This window comes from Melanostigma gelatinosum, assembly GCF_949748355.1.
Source record: "Melanostigma gelatinosum genome assembly, chromosome: 16".
Taxonomy (NCBI): domain Eukaryota; kingdom Metazoa; phylum Chordata; class Actinopteri; order Perciformes; family Zoarcidae; genus Melanostigma; species Melanostigma gelatinosum.
The window spans coordinates 8,134,302-8,153,601 of record NC_136649.1 but is presented as its reverse complement, the minus strand read 5'-3'; the positions used below and the strand labels follow the sequence as shown (position 1 = coordinate 8,153,601).

At 41.4% G+C, this 19,300-nt stretch overlaps 1 protein-coding gene across 1 annotated transcript in view; it reads right to left on the bottom strand.

Moving 5' to 3' along the window:
- The window catches only part of sntg2 (syntrophin, gamma 2), a gene marked incomplete at both ends in the record, with an annotated part of 72,007 nt that overhangs the window by 31,714 nt on the left and 20,993 nt on the right, over nucleotides 1-19,300 (bottom strand). The window contains 7 exons of the mRNA XM_079286108.1: nucleotides 8,316-8,404; nucleotides 10,205-10,292; nucleotides 11,923-11,964; nucleotides 17,141-17,184; nucleotides 18,829-18,886; nucleotides 18,993-19,049; nucleotides 19,161-19,298. Coding sequence (XP_079142234.1) covers nucleotides 8,316-8,404; nucleotides 10,205-10,292; nucleotides 11,923-11,964; nucleotides 17,141-17,184; nucleotides 18,829-18,886; nucleotides 18,993-19,049; nucleotides 19,161-19,298 — 516 coding nt within the window. The remainder of the gene's footprint in view (nucleotides 1-8,315; nucleotides 8,405-10,204; nucleotides 10,293-11,922; nucleotides 11,965-17,140; nucleotides 17,185-18,828; nucleotides 18,887-18,992; nucleotides 19,050-19,160; nucleotides 19,299-19,300) is intronic.

Here is a 19,300-nt window from a genome sequence, read left to right as displayed (position 1 = left end):
ACGAGTCCTTTATATCGTGATATGATCTTAAAGTGAACAATGTAGGTCTGAACACATGACTACACCAAGAGATCTGGCTTGATTTGTGGTCTTTAAGCAGCGTAGGAAGAGCACTAAATTTGAATCGTGTATTATTTAGAAAACACTTGTAGACTGTGCACTGTTGTGTACCGTTACTCTGATATGAGCAGAACCAGGCAAGCTCCTGAAGACCGACGATACCGCCATGATTTCTATGACATGTCAAACATGTCACTCAAATCTAAAAATAGCAGGATAGACGTAAGATCACAATCAATGGCAGTTAGTGGAGAAGTCCTTTGCTACCCCGGTAGGTGCAGTTTCTGTACCGTGTTTGAATCTGAACTGACTGAAACTCATCAAGATTGTCATCTGCCATCTATGCTGCTAGTCACCACTAACAGTTTAAACATGATGGCCAGATTTGAAATGGGTCTGTTATTGCTTAGAGTTTGAGGACAGAGGTTAGGTCTCTCCGGTACAGGAGTAACCACGGGAATAATACCAGAACTCAGACTTGTATATCATGCTGAAAACACAGCTTTGAAGCAGACCGAACAGCTTAGAATGGAGTCTAAAGCACTGGTTGGTTTAGAACTTGTATAAATTTTAATAAAAAGTGTGGTGGAGGATATTTATACTTCAGCAATCTTTTAAGCAATTTTGATTACTGCTGATATCAAAGTCAGAATTGTGGCTCACAGCATAGAACACCAGATTGTGTTCCAGATGCCTCTATTAAAAATGTAAAAGATGAATGAAACACCCTCTAAGACTGATGGCAGCGCATCAAAAAGCATCCATTCTAAAAGCTCCTGAAGCACAATATGTTGCAAAAAAGCTTTGCTCGCTGGAAGAGTGCCACTTTAATGCAAATCACACCGCACTTAATGAAGAACAGATGCATTATAACAGATTATCTAATGAGTTACAAGCTTAGGGATCAAATGAGTGACGCTATAGAGAAAGATTACCTGTCAGCACAAAAACCCAAAACAACGGCACACCACCTGACGTAGCCCCGGTAGCATTATACACACACAGTACAGGTAGGTGTGTTCATCACAAAATAACCAAATCACCTGCCTTGCCCTGCGTTCAAAATGGCTGAACATATTATCAGAGCATTAAAAGAGCCTTGGGGTGGAATAGTGAGAAGCGGCAAACTGCCTACCTCTGCAAAATGTTGCTGCTGAAGTACATGTCACATGCAGAACCCTGTCAGCTCCTTACCAGTAATTACTACATTTCTGTAGAAACCACCCTTCGTTCCATTTATGTCCACCCAGAAGAACATTGTTTTAGTTGAGCCTCAAGTGCAGTCGGTGAGGTGGCAGGCCCTTGAAAGCCATCAGGCCGTCCGAGTGGATTACACAGACGTGCTTCTACTGAGGAGCCGGAAAACAGGAACTCAAGCCACAGTGTTGCTCTTCATTCATTCAAACACTCCACCATGAATACAGATACTTCAGTGGTGAACCATAATTATTTAAAAGCATGTAAATGAATAAAGTGACCAGGGTGCAATGGAAAAGGAAAATGATATCAGTCATTTCAATGTCGAGAGAGCCTCCTGACGACAAAGCTTGGCGAATTCTAATCACCTACAGATGAGGAAGATGTTGCAGTCGTGAGAGTGCTCGGAGAGGAAAAACGTCAACCACGACATTCTCTTGCATTGTAACAACAACCAAGACACACTGTTATCAATGGGTCAGTCACAGTAGACATCTGAGGACGAATGTGTATAGCCATGGTTGCGGCTCGGTGAGGCTGTACTTTGACAAAGCAGCACTTTAAGGTAAATGCTAACATGCTCGCAATGCCAATGCTAGCATGCTGATTTTTAAGGAGGTACAACGTTTACCGTGGTCAACATTTTTGGTTTTGCACATTAGCATGCCAACTGTTAATTGGCACTAAACATAAAGCACAACTGAGGTTGATGACAAGGTTGATAATGATGCTTTGCAGGTATTTGGTCTGAAACCAACAGACTGAACAAAGATTTTTTTTTTAATGTCTCATCTAGTAGGTGTTGAGCTATTTCAATGAACATGTGGAAACTTTTGACCAGGTGACGCTTGAGGAAAAACTCAAAATCACCAAATGCGCCATCATCGATACCTAAACCAAATTTCATGATATTCATCAAGCTATTTCACGAAAGAAAAACGAGGTGCCACCTCCAGGTGGCATTGGAGAAAAAGTCAGGGATCCACCAAAGCCAGATAGCAAAGGTTTTTTAATTCAACATTAAGTTATGGTCAGAAAGCTTATTGCTCCTGGTAGGTTGATTTTTTTTTAACCACAGACATGTGAATGCCATTATCTATCTAATGTTATAAATGTTTGTAAATTAGCAACTCCAATTTGGTCGCATTTGCTGCTAAAAATAATGCAAGCTTGCAGTTGGCTAATGTTAGCCATGAGCATGTCTGATGTTAAAATGCGCTCACCGGTGCCAGCAAACACAAGGCTTGCTTCGGTAACAACCAAGTACTGCAAGGTTTAATATAGTCTCTTTCATGCGGAGTAATGTGGTGATAAATATGTTAACATGGTTAGCTGTACTATTAAATGTCATCTTTGCTGGTTGTGATGAAACTAGTATAAATATATACGTTTAAATTGAGTCTATCAAAAGAACATACAAGGGAAATTCTTCAAAACATCTTTCGTCATCTTTTCAGTTGAAGCAAAACCTTGTGTGGGTTCATTTTAGGATTCGTGTTCACAATATTTCAAGCTGTGTGCCGACACCTCCTTTGAGACTGTTGGGAGATTTCTACCCAACTTGCACTTGTAAGTGAAATGAATTCTAAGTAAAAGCTGAGAGATGAGGACGTCCTTGTTCGCCAGCAATGCAAAGTCATTTCATACGTGCTTTCATAAGGATACCAGAATCTACCTCAGAAGCTTCACCTACCACATGTTAGTCTCGACAACGTGCAAGAAATGGTCTTTTTGCATGCGATCGGACTGTATTAACTTCTACAAGCACATAATGTACATACAAATGCAGTCCAGTAAAAGCGCATTACATCATGGAAAGGTACTTTCTGTAAACCCCCTGAAGCCCTCCTACCAACACACCATCTCGCTCTAATCTGTCAAGGTTGGACTTCCAAGGTGATTTACAGAAAACTGTCTTCCACCACTACAAACGGTCCACTGTCAGCTGCAGGCGGGAAAGCAAGGCAGGCCTTTAAAGGAGACTCATGAAAGACTGCGTGTCATGAGAGTTTGTAGCGCAAGAAACCATATTTAATGTTCCTTTAAGCCTCATTAAGACAAATTATGAAGACAATTATATTTGGTTTTGTTTCATCTGGTCTTACATTTGCATAATTCATAAAGCAGCAAACAACCATTTGCTGTTTAAAGATGTAGTGAAGTAATGTTGTCGAGAGCAGAGGATGAAGTCACTCTGTAAGAAATTTGAGCATATAACTGTTTAGTAGCTATAATAAAAGTGTTCAATTATTCATATTTAATAATTCATAATTAGTCATAATCATAAGGGTTTTGGAAATGCATAGTAAGATACGCATAAAGTGTTTTAGGATTAGTAGCTAGAAGTAGAATTTGAGACATGAAGCTTTTGTCAAAGTTGCAGAAGTTTAACGTTTATACTGAAGGATTATCATAGAAGGATTAAACCGTAACTGACGGTCATTGAATGTGTTAGTAAACTCAGGGACAGAAAGGCAGACAGACAGAATACACTCCTGGAGTTAGCCAATAGGAATCAGGATAAACGGAAGAGGAGGTGTTTCGAACGGATGTGGGTGGTTTAATTTCAAGTCTTTTTCTCTCTCGCGTGATGGCTCTCAGAGGACGGGCGGGTTTTATAATTAAAAAGATAATTTTGTTTCTTTATGAAAGCAAACGCTTTTCTTGAACTTTACTTACATGTTCAGAACAACATATTGTACAACTGTTGGAATATATAAAGAAAAATGCCATGAGGTGGTCTGGTTTCCAGTGGTTAATTAGTGTAACTGTTTCATTATATGAATCGACTGACAACTTAATCCCAGGCGCCAGATTTAAATCGGTCATGTCAGCAATTAATAAAAACCAGCGCTTTCAATTTGGTTTCAATGTCAGGCATCGATCCTATTGTGCTGTCATGGTAGGAGTCATCCTCTTGGGGCCATGAATGTGCCAAAGTTAATGACAATCAAACCGACAGTTGTTGAGCGATTTCAGTCTGGACCAAAGTGGTAGAAAAGCTCCGAGATGGAACGTGTAGTAAAACTGTTTCCAAGCAAAGCTATTAACTACTATTCTTTAGATTGCAGGTAAGTTCCTACAGGTAATTACTAAGAGACACCTGTGAGAAAGAGCTCATTACACTATGATTGGGCTACACATTGGAAAGCTTCCTGCATGACAACAATTATTCCATGAGGTGGTGTTCTTTGCTGCCGTGCAGCATTGGAGGAGTCCTTTTGTGATGAGATATGGCAATACATTTTTTGTTGTATCAACTGTTTCTGAACTTGCCTCCCCTTTTTTTTGACTACTTTTTCCTACATTTCCAGAATGAGTTCCAATACCCCCGCTCCCCGATGGAGAAACTCAGCTGGCCTTGCAGCATCCAGCAGTTTAATGTACAGGAATAGAGAGTGATACGAGGATAACTAAAAAAAAAAAAAAAAGCAATTCATTTTTCTGTCAAGAAAATGGGCGCATCACCCGCCTCACCCCACTGTGCCCCTTGTGGGTGCGCTGCATTCGGGTTTATTGGGTCTGCTGTCAGTGCAGAAATTGCTGTCTCTTACTCTATCGTTTCTCCCCGAGTTTGTTGAGCCTTAATAAAAAAAAAATGGTGAGTCTAGAAGAAGTTCTTCCTTCTGAGGACCTCAAATCAAAAGCATTTACTGCTAATGTTTCAGAAAAAAAAAACGTGTGGTGACATTTGGCACAATAGTCCCAGGGATGCATGGAGCATTGCTCATACCTCTATGAGTGTTAATGTGTCTCTGGGTGATGAGTATTTTTGTGAATATTGTCAAGGTTATGTAAAAAAAACACATCCCCATGCACAGCCTTGCACCTGGCAGGTGGCCTGCAACATTACTTGGGAAGGTGTTGAAGAGAAGAGTTGGCACACAGCCGGTCTAACCATCAGCTCCAGCACAAGCAACCATAAACAAAAGGAACATTAAAGCTTCAGCAGCGATGCATTAAAGTCTCTCCGTTTGTTGAATTGCAAGTTAGCGTGCACTCAAACCATTTGGTCTTCCAACCCCAAGAGTTTCATTTGCGCTCGCCATGGTGCGACTGACTCACGCGCCAATCAGCTCGCCGTGCTGGCTTCAGCGAATGTTGCCAACGTCGTATGGCTCAAAGGATTGCGGGTGGAACTTGCGCTTGTTAATTTTGGTACGGCGTTACGTGCATCAATCTACCGTACATACGATGTGTCCTGCACGAAGCTGATGAGAGCGATGGCGAGTCAACCGAAAAATGAACACGATGAGCTGAAAGAGGCTAAAACGCCCCGTAGAGCTGCAGAGTTTAGTGAGAATTCTCAGTGAGAAAGCTTTTGTACAGTCTTTTGCATCATCGTTGTTAACTTTAAATTAGTCCCACAATTTCCTAGCCTTTTATGAGGACAATTCTCAAATGAGAAAATGATAACCCTTGCTCAAAGCGAGAGTCAACAGCTGAAGACATGAATCAGAAACATCCAGTTCATCTTTTCGACACACAATGTGCAGAAGTTGTGCAGTACGTCTGAGGATTTTACCATTCCAACCATTGCTCAGACTTAATGACCCATTCCATTACAGACTATTTCGTAGGATGCAGAATTCGCAATGGCATGCAATGTCTTTTTTTTTCTTCTTTTGGTGGAAAAAATAAATAAAAAGTTATGAGTTGCCCTACTTTCCTGCAAATCTGGAGGCTTCCTATCATTATGGTCTGAACATTAAAGTGGATTCAGGGCTCATACTGCACTGGGGAGAGAAGAAAAAAACACCACAACAAGCAATTACTCAAAGAACAAAAGCAACCACTGACATAATAGTCCTTATTCGTGAGGAAAGAAGAAAAACACTTGACTTCAACTGGAGGCCTGCTCTTATATTTTGTGTTTTTTCGATGCTTAAATCTCATTTCTGTGGGGAGGAAACCGCCTGGCTAATTATGTTTGTCAGTCACAGAGTCTTGAACTTCAACCAGAGAAAAAAAGATCCCTGCTGCCCCGATATGTCGCACTGAGTCAAGCCTTGTTTGGTTTTTGCATGATGTGTCATGGACTTTTTTTTATACACTTCAGATAAACCAAAGTGCACATAGTGGAAATGGAAAGAAATGCAGACGATGCAAAGGCCCGTGGTGCACAGGGATGTTTGGCCTCCAGCTCCTGCAAAGGACGTTAAATGGAAACACTTGAAATCTAGATTGTCTATGAAAGGTTAAAGTGGCCACCTGCTGTCCTCCATGCGTTCTCTGAATTATTCATGTCAAATGACGGCCGAGCGATGCAGTCTTCATGGCTACTCTTTTCATTCTAGATAACTATACTAATGTGCAGCCTTCTCAATACTTACTATTAAAACTGTGGAAGATGGGCTTTAGAGAGAGGAAGCAAACATTTACCTTTTATATTCTCCACTGCTCCGCCGTTATAGTGCACTTCTGGCTAAACGTTGCATATAGACGTCACGATGCAGATATTTCTGCAGCAAGCGCGACACAGCTGTACCTACGTACTTATAGATCTCATTCGGTCATTATGAGTGTTACCTGAACACCTCTCTCTAGGATGGGGACAGCAATATAGGGAATTTACCAAATGTTTTTTGGAAGCCAGTACTGATTTTGTGGTTATGAGCAGACACGAGCTTTGTTATGATTGAAATGCCCCTCTGTGGAATCAGCTGCCACTACATCATCACAGGAGCATACACTGCAATCACAGCCTTCTCCACTCTTATATCAAGCAAGGTCAGGGAGCGAATAACATGTTTGCAGGAGAACATGGAACGAAATGAACGATTCAGACTTCTTTTTTAATCCGGAGAGAGCCCAGTGGCTGATTGGACTGTTGTGGCTTTACACAGGAGGCATTTCTGAGGCTGTATTGCTACGGTGTCACATGTCGACATGACGTGAAAAATGAATAATTCCCCATATTCAACTTTGTGACTTTCGTCCAGCTGTGTGGCTATGAAAACAGGGACAGTTTGTAGATACAGCTAACGCATAATCAATGCTTGAAAAATCGACAACCCTGGTTTCCTCATATTACCCTCTGACCTACGAACAGGGAGAGTTTGGCTGAGATAAGTTTAATTTCCCTCCCTCTGCCAAGAGATCAGCTCCACAGCAGTCAGCCATCGGGGCTGGCCCCCACATTTCTGGAGAGCCAAACACCGTGCTGCGCAGAGGACATTATGGATGAATTCACATTTAATTACATGTCAAAGTCAAAGCAGATTTGTACGAGCCACAGTCCTAAAAGGCTCAGGCTGCAGCAGATAGCGCTGCTGCTGCTGCCCCCCCACTAGCGGTTAGCCCTGCCAAGCTAGCTAGAATGATAACAACTGAGTCTCTATAGCCAATGAATAGAGTCGATTACTCGTATCTTTATTCCCCCGGCTGCCCTCTGATGTTAAGTGAGATCTAGTCAATAATGCAGTGAGGCTCATTGTAAGATTGTTGATAAATAATCATCAGTAATGTGGACATAAAAAACTAACTATAGAATAGCTAGAATAGTCAGGACAAGGCAACATTTGTGCCATAATATCATATTACAATATCCAAAATCGAACAAGATATCTCGTCTCAAATCACAATATCGGTGTTATATATATATATACACACACACACACATCGATATATTGCCCAGCCCTGGACTTTTGTGACCCTCACATGAATCCCAGTGTTACTCAGCTATACTTTACCCCAACAAGCTGTGTGTGTGCGTGCGTGGACACACACACACACACACACACACACACACACACACACACACACACACACACACACACACACACACACACACACACACACACACACACACACACACACACACACACACACACACACACACAGTGGTACAAAAGGAGCAGGAGGATAGACGGTCCAAATGAATGGCACAGGTAGTCTTAATGGACTCCTAATGGACTTAATGTCGGGTTTAAGTGACATTTTAGCAATCACACGGTATATACGCAGTGAATTCTTCATTCTGTCAAAACACACCGGTAACACAAAGTGAAGGGGCTACTTTATAACATCGTGCACGACATATCAAATAGATCTCTTACTGCGTTGTTTCCATTTCCATTTAGATGTAAGCCGCTGTCAAAGAGTGGCGAGGACACTCTGCTGCGATCGGTGGACGGCCCGGGAGAACCTGAGGAACAAGAGACATGTTCTTTACAAATGGGCTTCTGCAGAATCCCTGCGAAGCATTTAGTCCATCTTCATGTTTATTTTATCATCGAATATCTTCTGAAGCAAAGAAAACAAGACAAGCGTTGCACCTAAGCCTCAAACACCACGGCACTGACTTTATTCTGCCGCCCTGCCTTTAAGCGGTGCACCTCACAGGCAGAGTCCCAAAGAGACAAACGCTGCTCTTTGATACGATATTAGCTTGGCATTGGCCTTGGCATTAGATCCGCTTTCTAATTCGGTCGCGGGCGTGTGGCAGACTGCTCCTGGCCTCTCCTGCGTGTCATTTGTGCCAAAGTGAAACAAGGGGCGGCTTAGAGACAATACGTTTTGAACCTTTTTGTTCTCGCGGCAACAAAACGCGACTCACCGGCCAAAACACCCTGCAGCAAAAACACCCTGCAGCAAAAACACCCTGCAGCAAAAACACCCTGCAGCAAAAACACCCTGCAGCAAAAACACCCTGCAGCAAAAACAGCTGAGCGTGTCTGCATAGACGCCTTCTATGAATGTTAACTTACCCAGAAGAGACGAGGGCCGGACTCTTCGCTATCGCTCTGTTTGAATTTGGGAGAGAGAGTTGGTGGTTTATGAAGTGAGCTATAAATATTCATGCACGTCTATTGGTATTAATCATTTTTCTCCATCTGTGTGCTCCTCAGGATTTGGTAAATTGTGCAAAATGATCACTGCGCTTGCTGGTGGCGACTGAAACGATTTGTAATGCATCATCTTCATTCATTTTTAGCTAATTCATGACACAACTTTTTTGGTGGTTTAGCAGTCTGTGTCTAACACACAACTGTGAACAGACGACGCCCCCAACGTTAAGTACCCATGAGCTACGTCATCCATTGAACAATTAAAAAGTGTAAAAATCTTTATTCATATTTAGCATACAGTCTCAGAACGAAAATGAATTTCAAACTTACTGTAAAAATCGAGTACATCAATTTTGAAGATTCCCCACAATCAAAAGGTTTACTTACTAAGATTTTTCTGAAGCTTTCCACTGCATCTGACAGTCTTCCTCACCAGATGGAGTTTACTTGGTTGTCATAGAGACAAATGAGTAAACTCTATCCGTTGAGGAAAACACCAAAATGTGGTTGAAAGCTGTGTTTTTTCTGCCAAAAGGGGATTTCATATACTTCTGAGCACCAATTACAATTGCGTAATATTTGAATTTAAATCAGATGACAGTTGGTGGGATGCTGGCCACAGTCGCTCAAATAGAGCCGCAACAAACAATCATTTTCATAATGCATTATGAGAAATAAACTCAGACGTCAAAGCAGAGACAAAGCAGTCCCATCTAACTTTAAACCAGTGCTTCATTAAATACCCAACATTTCAAATTTACTTTTTGTGTTCAGAGCCGCTTCAAGTCCTCATTTTACCGCTCGCCATCATTTCCTCCCCTCTCTCAGCTGCGTACCCGATTCCTCACCTTTTACCGGCTCCACACGGATGATTTTTTGAATCTGTGTTTCTAACTCTTCAAGCTGCTGGAAGTAAGTACAGGAGCAGGGGATTGCAGCTCTGGGTGTTCCTGGCATTGCTGCTCGCCTCAGGCCACCGAGCATGACAATTTACTACTTTGAAATAAATGCACATCTATTGAACGGCTTTAAAGCGTCGAGGCGCGCTGAAAGACAATCTCCGGTAAACGTGGCCCGATTCCTTTTATCGCCAAAAAAAAAATAAAATGCTCGATGCAATGGAGTTTATTGTGGCAGCAAAACAACAGGACTCTTACCTAGAGGCAGTTTTAGAAATGATGGAACTTCTCGCAGGTAGCGAACGGTGATGGTGACCTCATCTCCTGCGGTGCGCAAGAGGTGAACCTGACGAGAGAGGGAGAGACTGATTGAGATAGATAGCAAGTGGTGGTGGGGGGGGTGGGGGGGAGAGAGAGAGAATGATTGCGAGAACGCGGCGAGATAAGAACTTAATCTTGTATAAATGAAATAAGCCACATTCATGTCGCGACGTATACAGCCTGAGCAAACTAAATATAACAGGAGATGAGGGGAGAACATGTAGTCATAAGTCATAAGCCTGACGGAAGTGGCTTCACTTAAAAAAGGTCAAGCGGCGGAACGTGAAGGCCGGCGTTTCGGTCAGCAAAGTGACAGCAGACTTCAAAAAGTACTTACGCTCAAAATGTCTGATTATTTGATGTCTAAGTGAAAGAAAATGTGTCCTCAATGAGTCCAAGAGGCCTTCAAATAAGATTAGGTTTAGAGGATTAAAATAATGAATCTGTCCATCATCCGTGCATCTTGGAAGGGAGAGAAAATAAAAGTGCAAATGAGACACTCGACTGTCACACAGCCAACGTGCAAGGTGTTATGGGGAAATATGTCATCGTCTTATGCTTTCAGGTTAAAGAATGTAAGTCTTTAACAGTGCAGGCACCAAACCTTGTTTCAGTAGATGATTCTAGTAAGTGTCGTCTCCAGGTGTCTTGTTATCTGTTATCATGTGCATTGTTTCTGTCCTCAAAGACGGAGACACAGAGGTCTTGATTACGGTATTTCCTTGATGAGCATCAGCTGAAGGGCATGACCCTCTGCAGGCATATGTGATGTGTGATGGTAAAACAGGCTTATTCCGTCTCCGCAATACTGTGACTTAACTCTTTGATCAGGTCACAGTGATATCAAAGGAAGCACCTGGCTGAGTGCATCCATGGTTTATTGTGGGGCAAACTGGGAACAAAGGGATTTGTAAACAGACCAATCAGCGCCTTCAGGTTATCGTGAAGACAGGACACTCTTCTTCTGTCTTCTTTGTTTATTCTTTTCTACGAAGCAAGATAACAGCATGCTGGCTGAGTATAACTGTCCATGCATCTGACTGTGTTGTCAGAGCACCTCTTGCAGATGACTGATGTATCTGTGAGACTGTGTTCTCTTTGCTTGCAAGCAAATAAAATTGACTATTACAACTTTGATCACTCATCAAAACTCTGTTTCATTCGACATTGATTTGAAAACACTTTACACTCTTCTCCCGACTATTCATAGAAATTTTCCACAACAAAGGTCACCGCTTCTTACCCTAAACGCACATCTGCAATCAGATCCCTGACTGACTATCCTCTCAAAGATTGTGCGCTAGCCCTTACTTGAGCCCAAGCATCTGTCAGTGCTGCAAGTGGGACAGCCTGCCATTAAAAAGCTCTGGATAGTCTTCTGAAGAGCGCATGTGTTTTGACGCTCTGGAGGTGAATAAAGTGAACAGCTGTTTGGGGCTGCATGAGGAGACAGTGACAAGAGACATGGGAAGAGTGTGTGTGTGTGTGTGGTGTGTGCGTGTGTGGCAGATGGGGGATGGTGGCACAGAATAAAAGGAAATGTTGAACAAAGACAGAAACTAAAGTTTGAAAGAGAAATTGAGCATGAAAAACATAGTGCCATGTATATGCAGTGCGTTGGCTTTTTGTCAACAGTTAATCACAAATGTACTCACAACTTCCTCATGTGTGCAGGGCTCTACATTTATGCCATTGACCTGAAGAAAACCAACAGAGAGAGTGGGAAAGCATATAAATAACTCCACAGAAAGTGTGTAATTAAGCAGCTCTATGCTCATTCACTGCAGAGACGGGGCCAGAGGGGGGGCCAGGGGTGGAATATGATTGGCAACCCCTGGTGCAATCCCCTCCCCCTTCCGTTCCACACCTGCAGCGAAGTGCATAATATTTTTCCGGTGCTCACTTTCATTGTATTGACTGCGTGTTTGGCTAACCGCTAACAGATAACAGAACTAGCAGCAAACACACTTCTGTACTTCCTGCTCAGCAAGTAGACAGCTTGGTGAGTTTAATTTAGTTTGTATGAAGTGTATTCTACGACGACTTCGAGCCGACTGCTTGCAATGTCGCTGCTTCTTTTTTCTTTTAGCTTGAATGAAGTGTGTTTTACGACGCTCTACAGCCCATTGGCTGCGTACACCACCTATTGTTTGTTGGCTCACTTTTATTGTTGCACCAAACCTAAAGACCACATCACAAACTCACAAAACAAAACACACCAAACCTAAAGACACATCACAAACCCACAAAACAAAAACACACCAAACCTAAAGACACATCACAAACCCACCAAACAAACACACACACCAAACCTAAAGACACATCACAAACCCACCAAACAAACACACACACCAAACCTAAAGACACATCACAAACCCACAAAACAAAACCCACGAAACCTAAAGACACATCAAAGTTCAAAGTTCAAAGTTCACTTTATTGTCAAAGTTTCCACATGTGTTATGCATACAGAAAATTCGAAATGCCGTTTCTCGCAGTCCCACAGTGTAATATAGACATGAACATATAACATATAATAGAATAAAATAGAATAAAGTTAAGAACATAAGGGCCTAGATAAAGGATTAAACAAGTAGCAGCAGAGAATAAAAAGTGACTGGTGCTGATAAAAAGTGACTGGTGCTGATAAAAAGTGACTGGTGCTGGATGAGGGAAGGGTGTGTGAGGGGGGTTTATGTTCGTAGCAGCAGAGAATAAAAAATTAAAATAAATAAATAGAAAAAGTGACTGGTGCTGGATGAGGGAAGGGGTGTGAGGGGGAGTAGATGTCCTGGTATGTTCCATTTGAGGCAGTGGGGAAAGGTGGGTGAGGGGGAGGGTAGAGAGGTCAGGGGAGAGATGGCAGGGGGGGAGAGAGGGGGAGCGAGAGGAGAGAGGGAGGGAGAGAGTTCAGCAAACCCACCAAACAAAAACACACCAAACCTAAAGACACATCACAAACCCACCAAACAAAAACACACCAAACCTAAAGACACATCACAAACCCACCAAACAAAAACACACCAAACCTAAAGACACATCACAAACCCACCAAACAAAAACACACCAAACCTAAAGACACATCACAAACCCACCAAACAAACACACACACCAAACCTAAAGACACATCACAAACCCACAAAACAAAACCCACGAAACCTAAAGACACATCACAAACCCACAAAACAAAACCCACCAAACCTAAAGACACATCACAAACCCACCAAACAAAAACACACCAAACCTAAAGACACATCACAAACACACAAAACAAAAACCCACGAAACCTAAAGACACATCACAAACCCACCAAACAAACACACACACCAAACCTAAAGACACATCACAAACCCACAAAACAAAAACCCACGAAACCTAAAGACACATCACAAACTCACAAAACAAAAACCCACGAAACCTAAAGACACATCACAAACCCACAAAACAAAAACCCACGAAACCTAAAGACCACATCACAAACTCACAAAACAAACACACACACCAAACCTAAAGACACATCACAAACCCACAAAACAAAAACACACCAAACCTAAAGACACATCACAAACACACAAAACAAAAACACACCAAACCTAAAGACCACATCACAAACCCACAAAACAAAAACACACCAAACCTAAAGACACATCACAAACACACAAAACAAAAACACACACCAAACCTAAAGACACATCACAAACCCACAAAACAAAAACACACCAAACCTAAAGACACATCACAAACACACAAAACAAAAACACACCAAACCTAAAGACCACATCACAAACCCACCAAACAAAAACACACCAAACCTAAAGACACATCACAAACCCACAAAACACACCAAACCTAAAGACACATCACAAACCCACAAAACAAAACCCACGAAACCTAAAGGCCACATCACAAACTCACAAAACAAAAACACACCAAACCTAAAGACACATCACAAACCCACAAAACAAAAACACACCAAACCTAAAGACACATCACAAACCCACAAAACAAAACCCACGAAACCTAAAGGCCACATCACAAACTCACAAAACAAAAACACACCAAACCTAAAGACACATCACAAACCCACAAAACAAACACACACACCAAACCTAAAGACCACATCACAAACACACAAAACAAACACACACACCAAACCTAAAGGCCACATCACAAACTCACAAAACAAAAACACACCAAACCTAAAGACACATCACAAACACACAAAACAAAAACACACCAAACCTAAAGACACATCACAAACCCACAAAACAAAACCCACGAAACCTAAAGGCCACATCACAAACTCACAAAACAAAAACACACCAAACCTAAAGACACATCACAAACCCACAAAACAAAAACACACCAAACCTAAAGACACATCACAAACCCACAAAACAAAACCCACGAAACCTAAAGGCCACATCACAAACTCACAAAACAAAAACACACCAAACCTAAAGACCACATCACAAACACACAAAACAAAAACACACCAAACCTAAAGACACATCACAAACACACAAAACAAAAACACACCAAACCTAAAGACACATCACAAACCCACAAAACAAACACACACACCAAACCTAAAGACACATCACAAACCCACCAAACAAAAACACACCAAACCTAAAGACACATCACAAACACACAAAACAAACACACACACCAAACCTAAAGACCACATCACAAACACACAAAACAAAAACACACCAAACCTAAAGACACATCACAAACACACAAAACAAAAACACACCAAACCTAAAGACACATCACAAAGACACAAAACAAAAACACACCAAACCTAAAGACCACATCACAAAGACACAAAACAAAAACACACCAAACCTAAAGACACATCACAAACCCACAAAACAAAAACACACCAAACCTAAAGACCACATCACAAACACACAAAACAAAAACACACCAAACCTAAAGACACATCACAAACACACAAAACAAAAACACACCAAACCTAAAGACCACATCACAAACACACAAAACAAAAACACACCAAACCTAAAGACACATCACAAACCCACCAAACAAACACACACACCAAACCTAAAGACACATCACAAACCCACCAAACAAACACACACACCAAACCTAAAGACACATCACAAACCCACAAAACAAAAACCCACGAAACCTAAAGACCACATCACAAACTCACAAAACAAACACACACCAAACCTAAAGACACATCACAAACACACAAAACAAAAACACACCAAACCTAAAGACACATCACAAACACACAAAACAAAAACACACCAAACCTAAAGACCACATCACAAACCCACCAAACAAAAACACACCAAACCTAAAGACACATCACAAACCCACAAAACAAAAACACACCAAACCTAAAGACACATCACAAACACACAAAACAAAAACACACCAAACCTAAAGACCACATCACAAACCCACCAAACAAAAACACACCAAACCTAAAGACACATCACAAACACACAAAACAAAAACACACCAAACCTAAAGACACATCACAAACACACAAAACAAAAACACACCAAACCTAAAGACCACATCACAAACCCACCAAACAAAAACACACCAAACCTAAAGGCCACATCACAAACTCACAAAACAAAAACACACCAAACCTAAAGACACATCACAAACCCACAAAACAAACACACACACCAAACCTAAAGACCACATCACAAACCCACAAAACAAACACACACACCAAACCTAAAGACCACATCACAAACCCACCAAACAAACACACACACCAAACCTAAAGACACATCACAAACCCACCAAACAAACACACACACCAAACCTAAAGACCACATCACAAACACACAAAACAAAAACACACCAAACCTAAAGACACATCACAAACCCACAAAACAATGACAAAGAGGCAAATCACTCGCCAAGAGACACAAAAACGACTCGACGACAAAGACCAACAAATTGACCATGAACAGACGCAACACGCCCACAAAGACACACATGACCACAAAGACTCAAAATGACTGCAAAGAGAGGCCACAAGACCACACCACAAAGACGCAAAACAACCACAAAGACGCAAAACAACCCTACAAAGACGCAAAACAACTACAAAGACGCAAAACAACTACAAAGACGCAAAACAACCACAAAAGACGCAAAATGACCACAACACAAAGAGCCAAAACAACTTCCCCACAGGGGTCTTTACATGTCTGCGTTCAAGGCCCCTTTGCCATACAGCAGCTAAACATTGATGTTATTTCATATTAGAATAGAAAGTGCATCTTCCCTCCCATTCTATTCTTACCCTCCCCTGATTTGCTGCCTCCCCCTCCATGGCTTATGGTATGCAAATTAGATGCAATATTCTGCAGTGTGACAATTCAAAGTCATTGCAAATAAATGTGACACACATTATCCAAAAGGTGGAAGCAATAACAATTGATAATATAATTCCTAATAACTTCCAGTGTGAGTATTAATATCGCTTGGCTGTCCGATTAATGTACTGGGTTATAGAGATAAACGGCACGGCAAATAAACCTGCCAGACAGATTCAAATTAACTTTTTAAAAGATTAAATGAACGGCATTACTAAATACGACAGATTATAGACTTTATGACTAATCTACCACAGAATTAAAAAAGAATATATTTGACCACAAAAATGATGAGCACAGACATTAAAAGACTCGTTTGATTAATGTCATGCAGTTTAAACTTCAAATGAATAAAATAAACAGTCTCTCCATTTTGTAAATTAAATTACGCTGTCAAAACAGAAGAGGGTTGAAATTGAGATGCAACAAGTTGTCACTCTTGGCGGTGACCCGGATGAACTTCGAAGCAAATGAAGTCACGAACCGATGTACCAACCTGCAACACAGCGTCCCCGACGAATAGCTTCCCCGTCTGGTCGGCTGCAGGCGTCAGTTGTCAAGTGTCAGAGGTTAATGAAAACATTAGAAAATAATTGCTCATTTCATACACTGTAATGCGGTGGTAATAGCAAGCAGTGTCTCTGTCCGACTAATCCCCGGCAACGTCAGCTCAGAGAAGGAACACGGGGAAAGCATGAAATTTGAAACTAATCAGGATATAAACTCATTTGCAGCGGCACGGGAGGAAAACAATGAGAGCCCTGTTGTAAAAAGATTTGTAAAGCTTTGTGAAAGTGGCTCTAACCGCCCCCGGGGATATGAAGACGGGATGTTCTCGTATCCCAAAAAAGGTATTAAAAAGGGATGTGGGCAAAAGGACCAATTACATGGAAACGATTCACTCACACAAGGCTGCGATATTGCATCCCAACAGGATAGTGAGAGGTCATCGATTCTTACAATTTAACTGACGAACATGATATAAGCCTTTTCTTCTCCGTCTAGCTAGCAGCATGAGTACATTCCAATCTGGCGACTGTGTACTCTCTTTCAGAGTTTCTTTTCACACTTTTTATTACTTTTCTTTTCACTATGTTACCTACTTGAAAACAGTTCATATTCTAGTGGCTACCAGTCCAACCAAAAAAAATTAAAAAAAATGATTTCAAAGAAATACAGTGAGTCAACATTTTTTCCGGGGGAAAATAGTTATTTGCTTTCTTTCTGAGAGAAAGAAGAGAGGGTCGATGATCTCATGTCATGGAGCTGGTGCCGGGACATGTTTAGCCTAGCTCAGCACAAAAGACTTGAAAAGGTGACTTATGCATCTGGTTTGTTTAATGACGGGCCATTGGTCACTAGTCATTAAACACTCATGCCCAATATCTGCAAAACGCATTCGGAATATTTCCATTTCTTGGAATGATGCAGCCATCAAAAACATGGTTTGTTGCGAATAATTCTATGAATAATAAGTCATATATAATAATTCTATGAATAATAAGTCACTCCTCACATGAGACAATATGATTGGAATAAGTTGCTTTTTGAAGCTTAAACCCACTTAAGGTAAATTAAAGAGGAATGTGAAGTTATGCGCTGGAACTTCGTGACTGTGTGCAGCTTCCGGAGGTCAATGAGGTAACCAGGTGTGGTACTCTCATATACCAACCAGTACAAATCACAGCTTGATGTTCATGTGCGGATTGAACAAAGACGCGTTGATGAACTGAGGCAGTGTTGGGCGGGACGCATATTTTTTTTTAGATCCAATCAAATTGTTCCCCACGTTTCTGGTCTCTGTGCTAAGCTAGGCTAGGGCAAAAAGGAGGATGCTTTGTAACGGAGTAGTTGGCTCTTCTGCTTTCATTTTTACTGCTCTCTTCTCTCTCGACCAAAATTGAATGTTTCTCTTTGATTTCCCCAAATTCAACCAATTTCTTCACTCTTATTCTTTCTCTTTCGAATATTTCCTCGCCCAATACTTTGCTCTAAAGGAAGTCATTGATGCTCTCAAAATGCTCAAAATTCCATTGTGAACCTAAATGTCACTTGTACAATATCCAGCGTCTCTTTCTAATGTCATCAACATTTTCATAATCGAGTTGATTAATGACATTTAACACTGCATTAAAAACCAGTCCCAGATCCACATTGAAGTAGAGAAATGAAAGACTTTCTTACCTACTTGATCTTTGAAAATCTTTGAAATAACCACCGGCACGTTGTGCTCTGCACCGCCCTGAAAAGCAGGAGAGAATAAATGAGTTTCGGTGATGAAATTTGCTGCTAAAACGGCTTTCACATTTTCACTTTACTCTCTGCATAAACACAAAATATTTGCTTACTTTAATGCTTAAGCCCAGACCGCCAGTCGCCTGTCTTCGCAGTACAACAGTTCTGTGCTTTAGAAAGTGGGAGTTTCTTATTGGCAATAGGATATTGTGAACATTGAAACATCATGCTGTAGTTATGAGTCATGAATTGCAAAGTCTGGAGCCCTCGGGCGCACTTACATTTACTGGGGATTCACTTTCACTGGTGCACACCACGTCCAGCTTCTGTATGGTTAACACCTCTTTGGTCAATTTCAGGCAGACATCATAGGTATTGTTGGTCGTCTCATTGTACAGCAAAGCAATTCCAGATTTTGTCT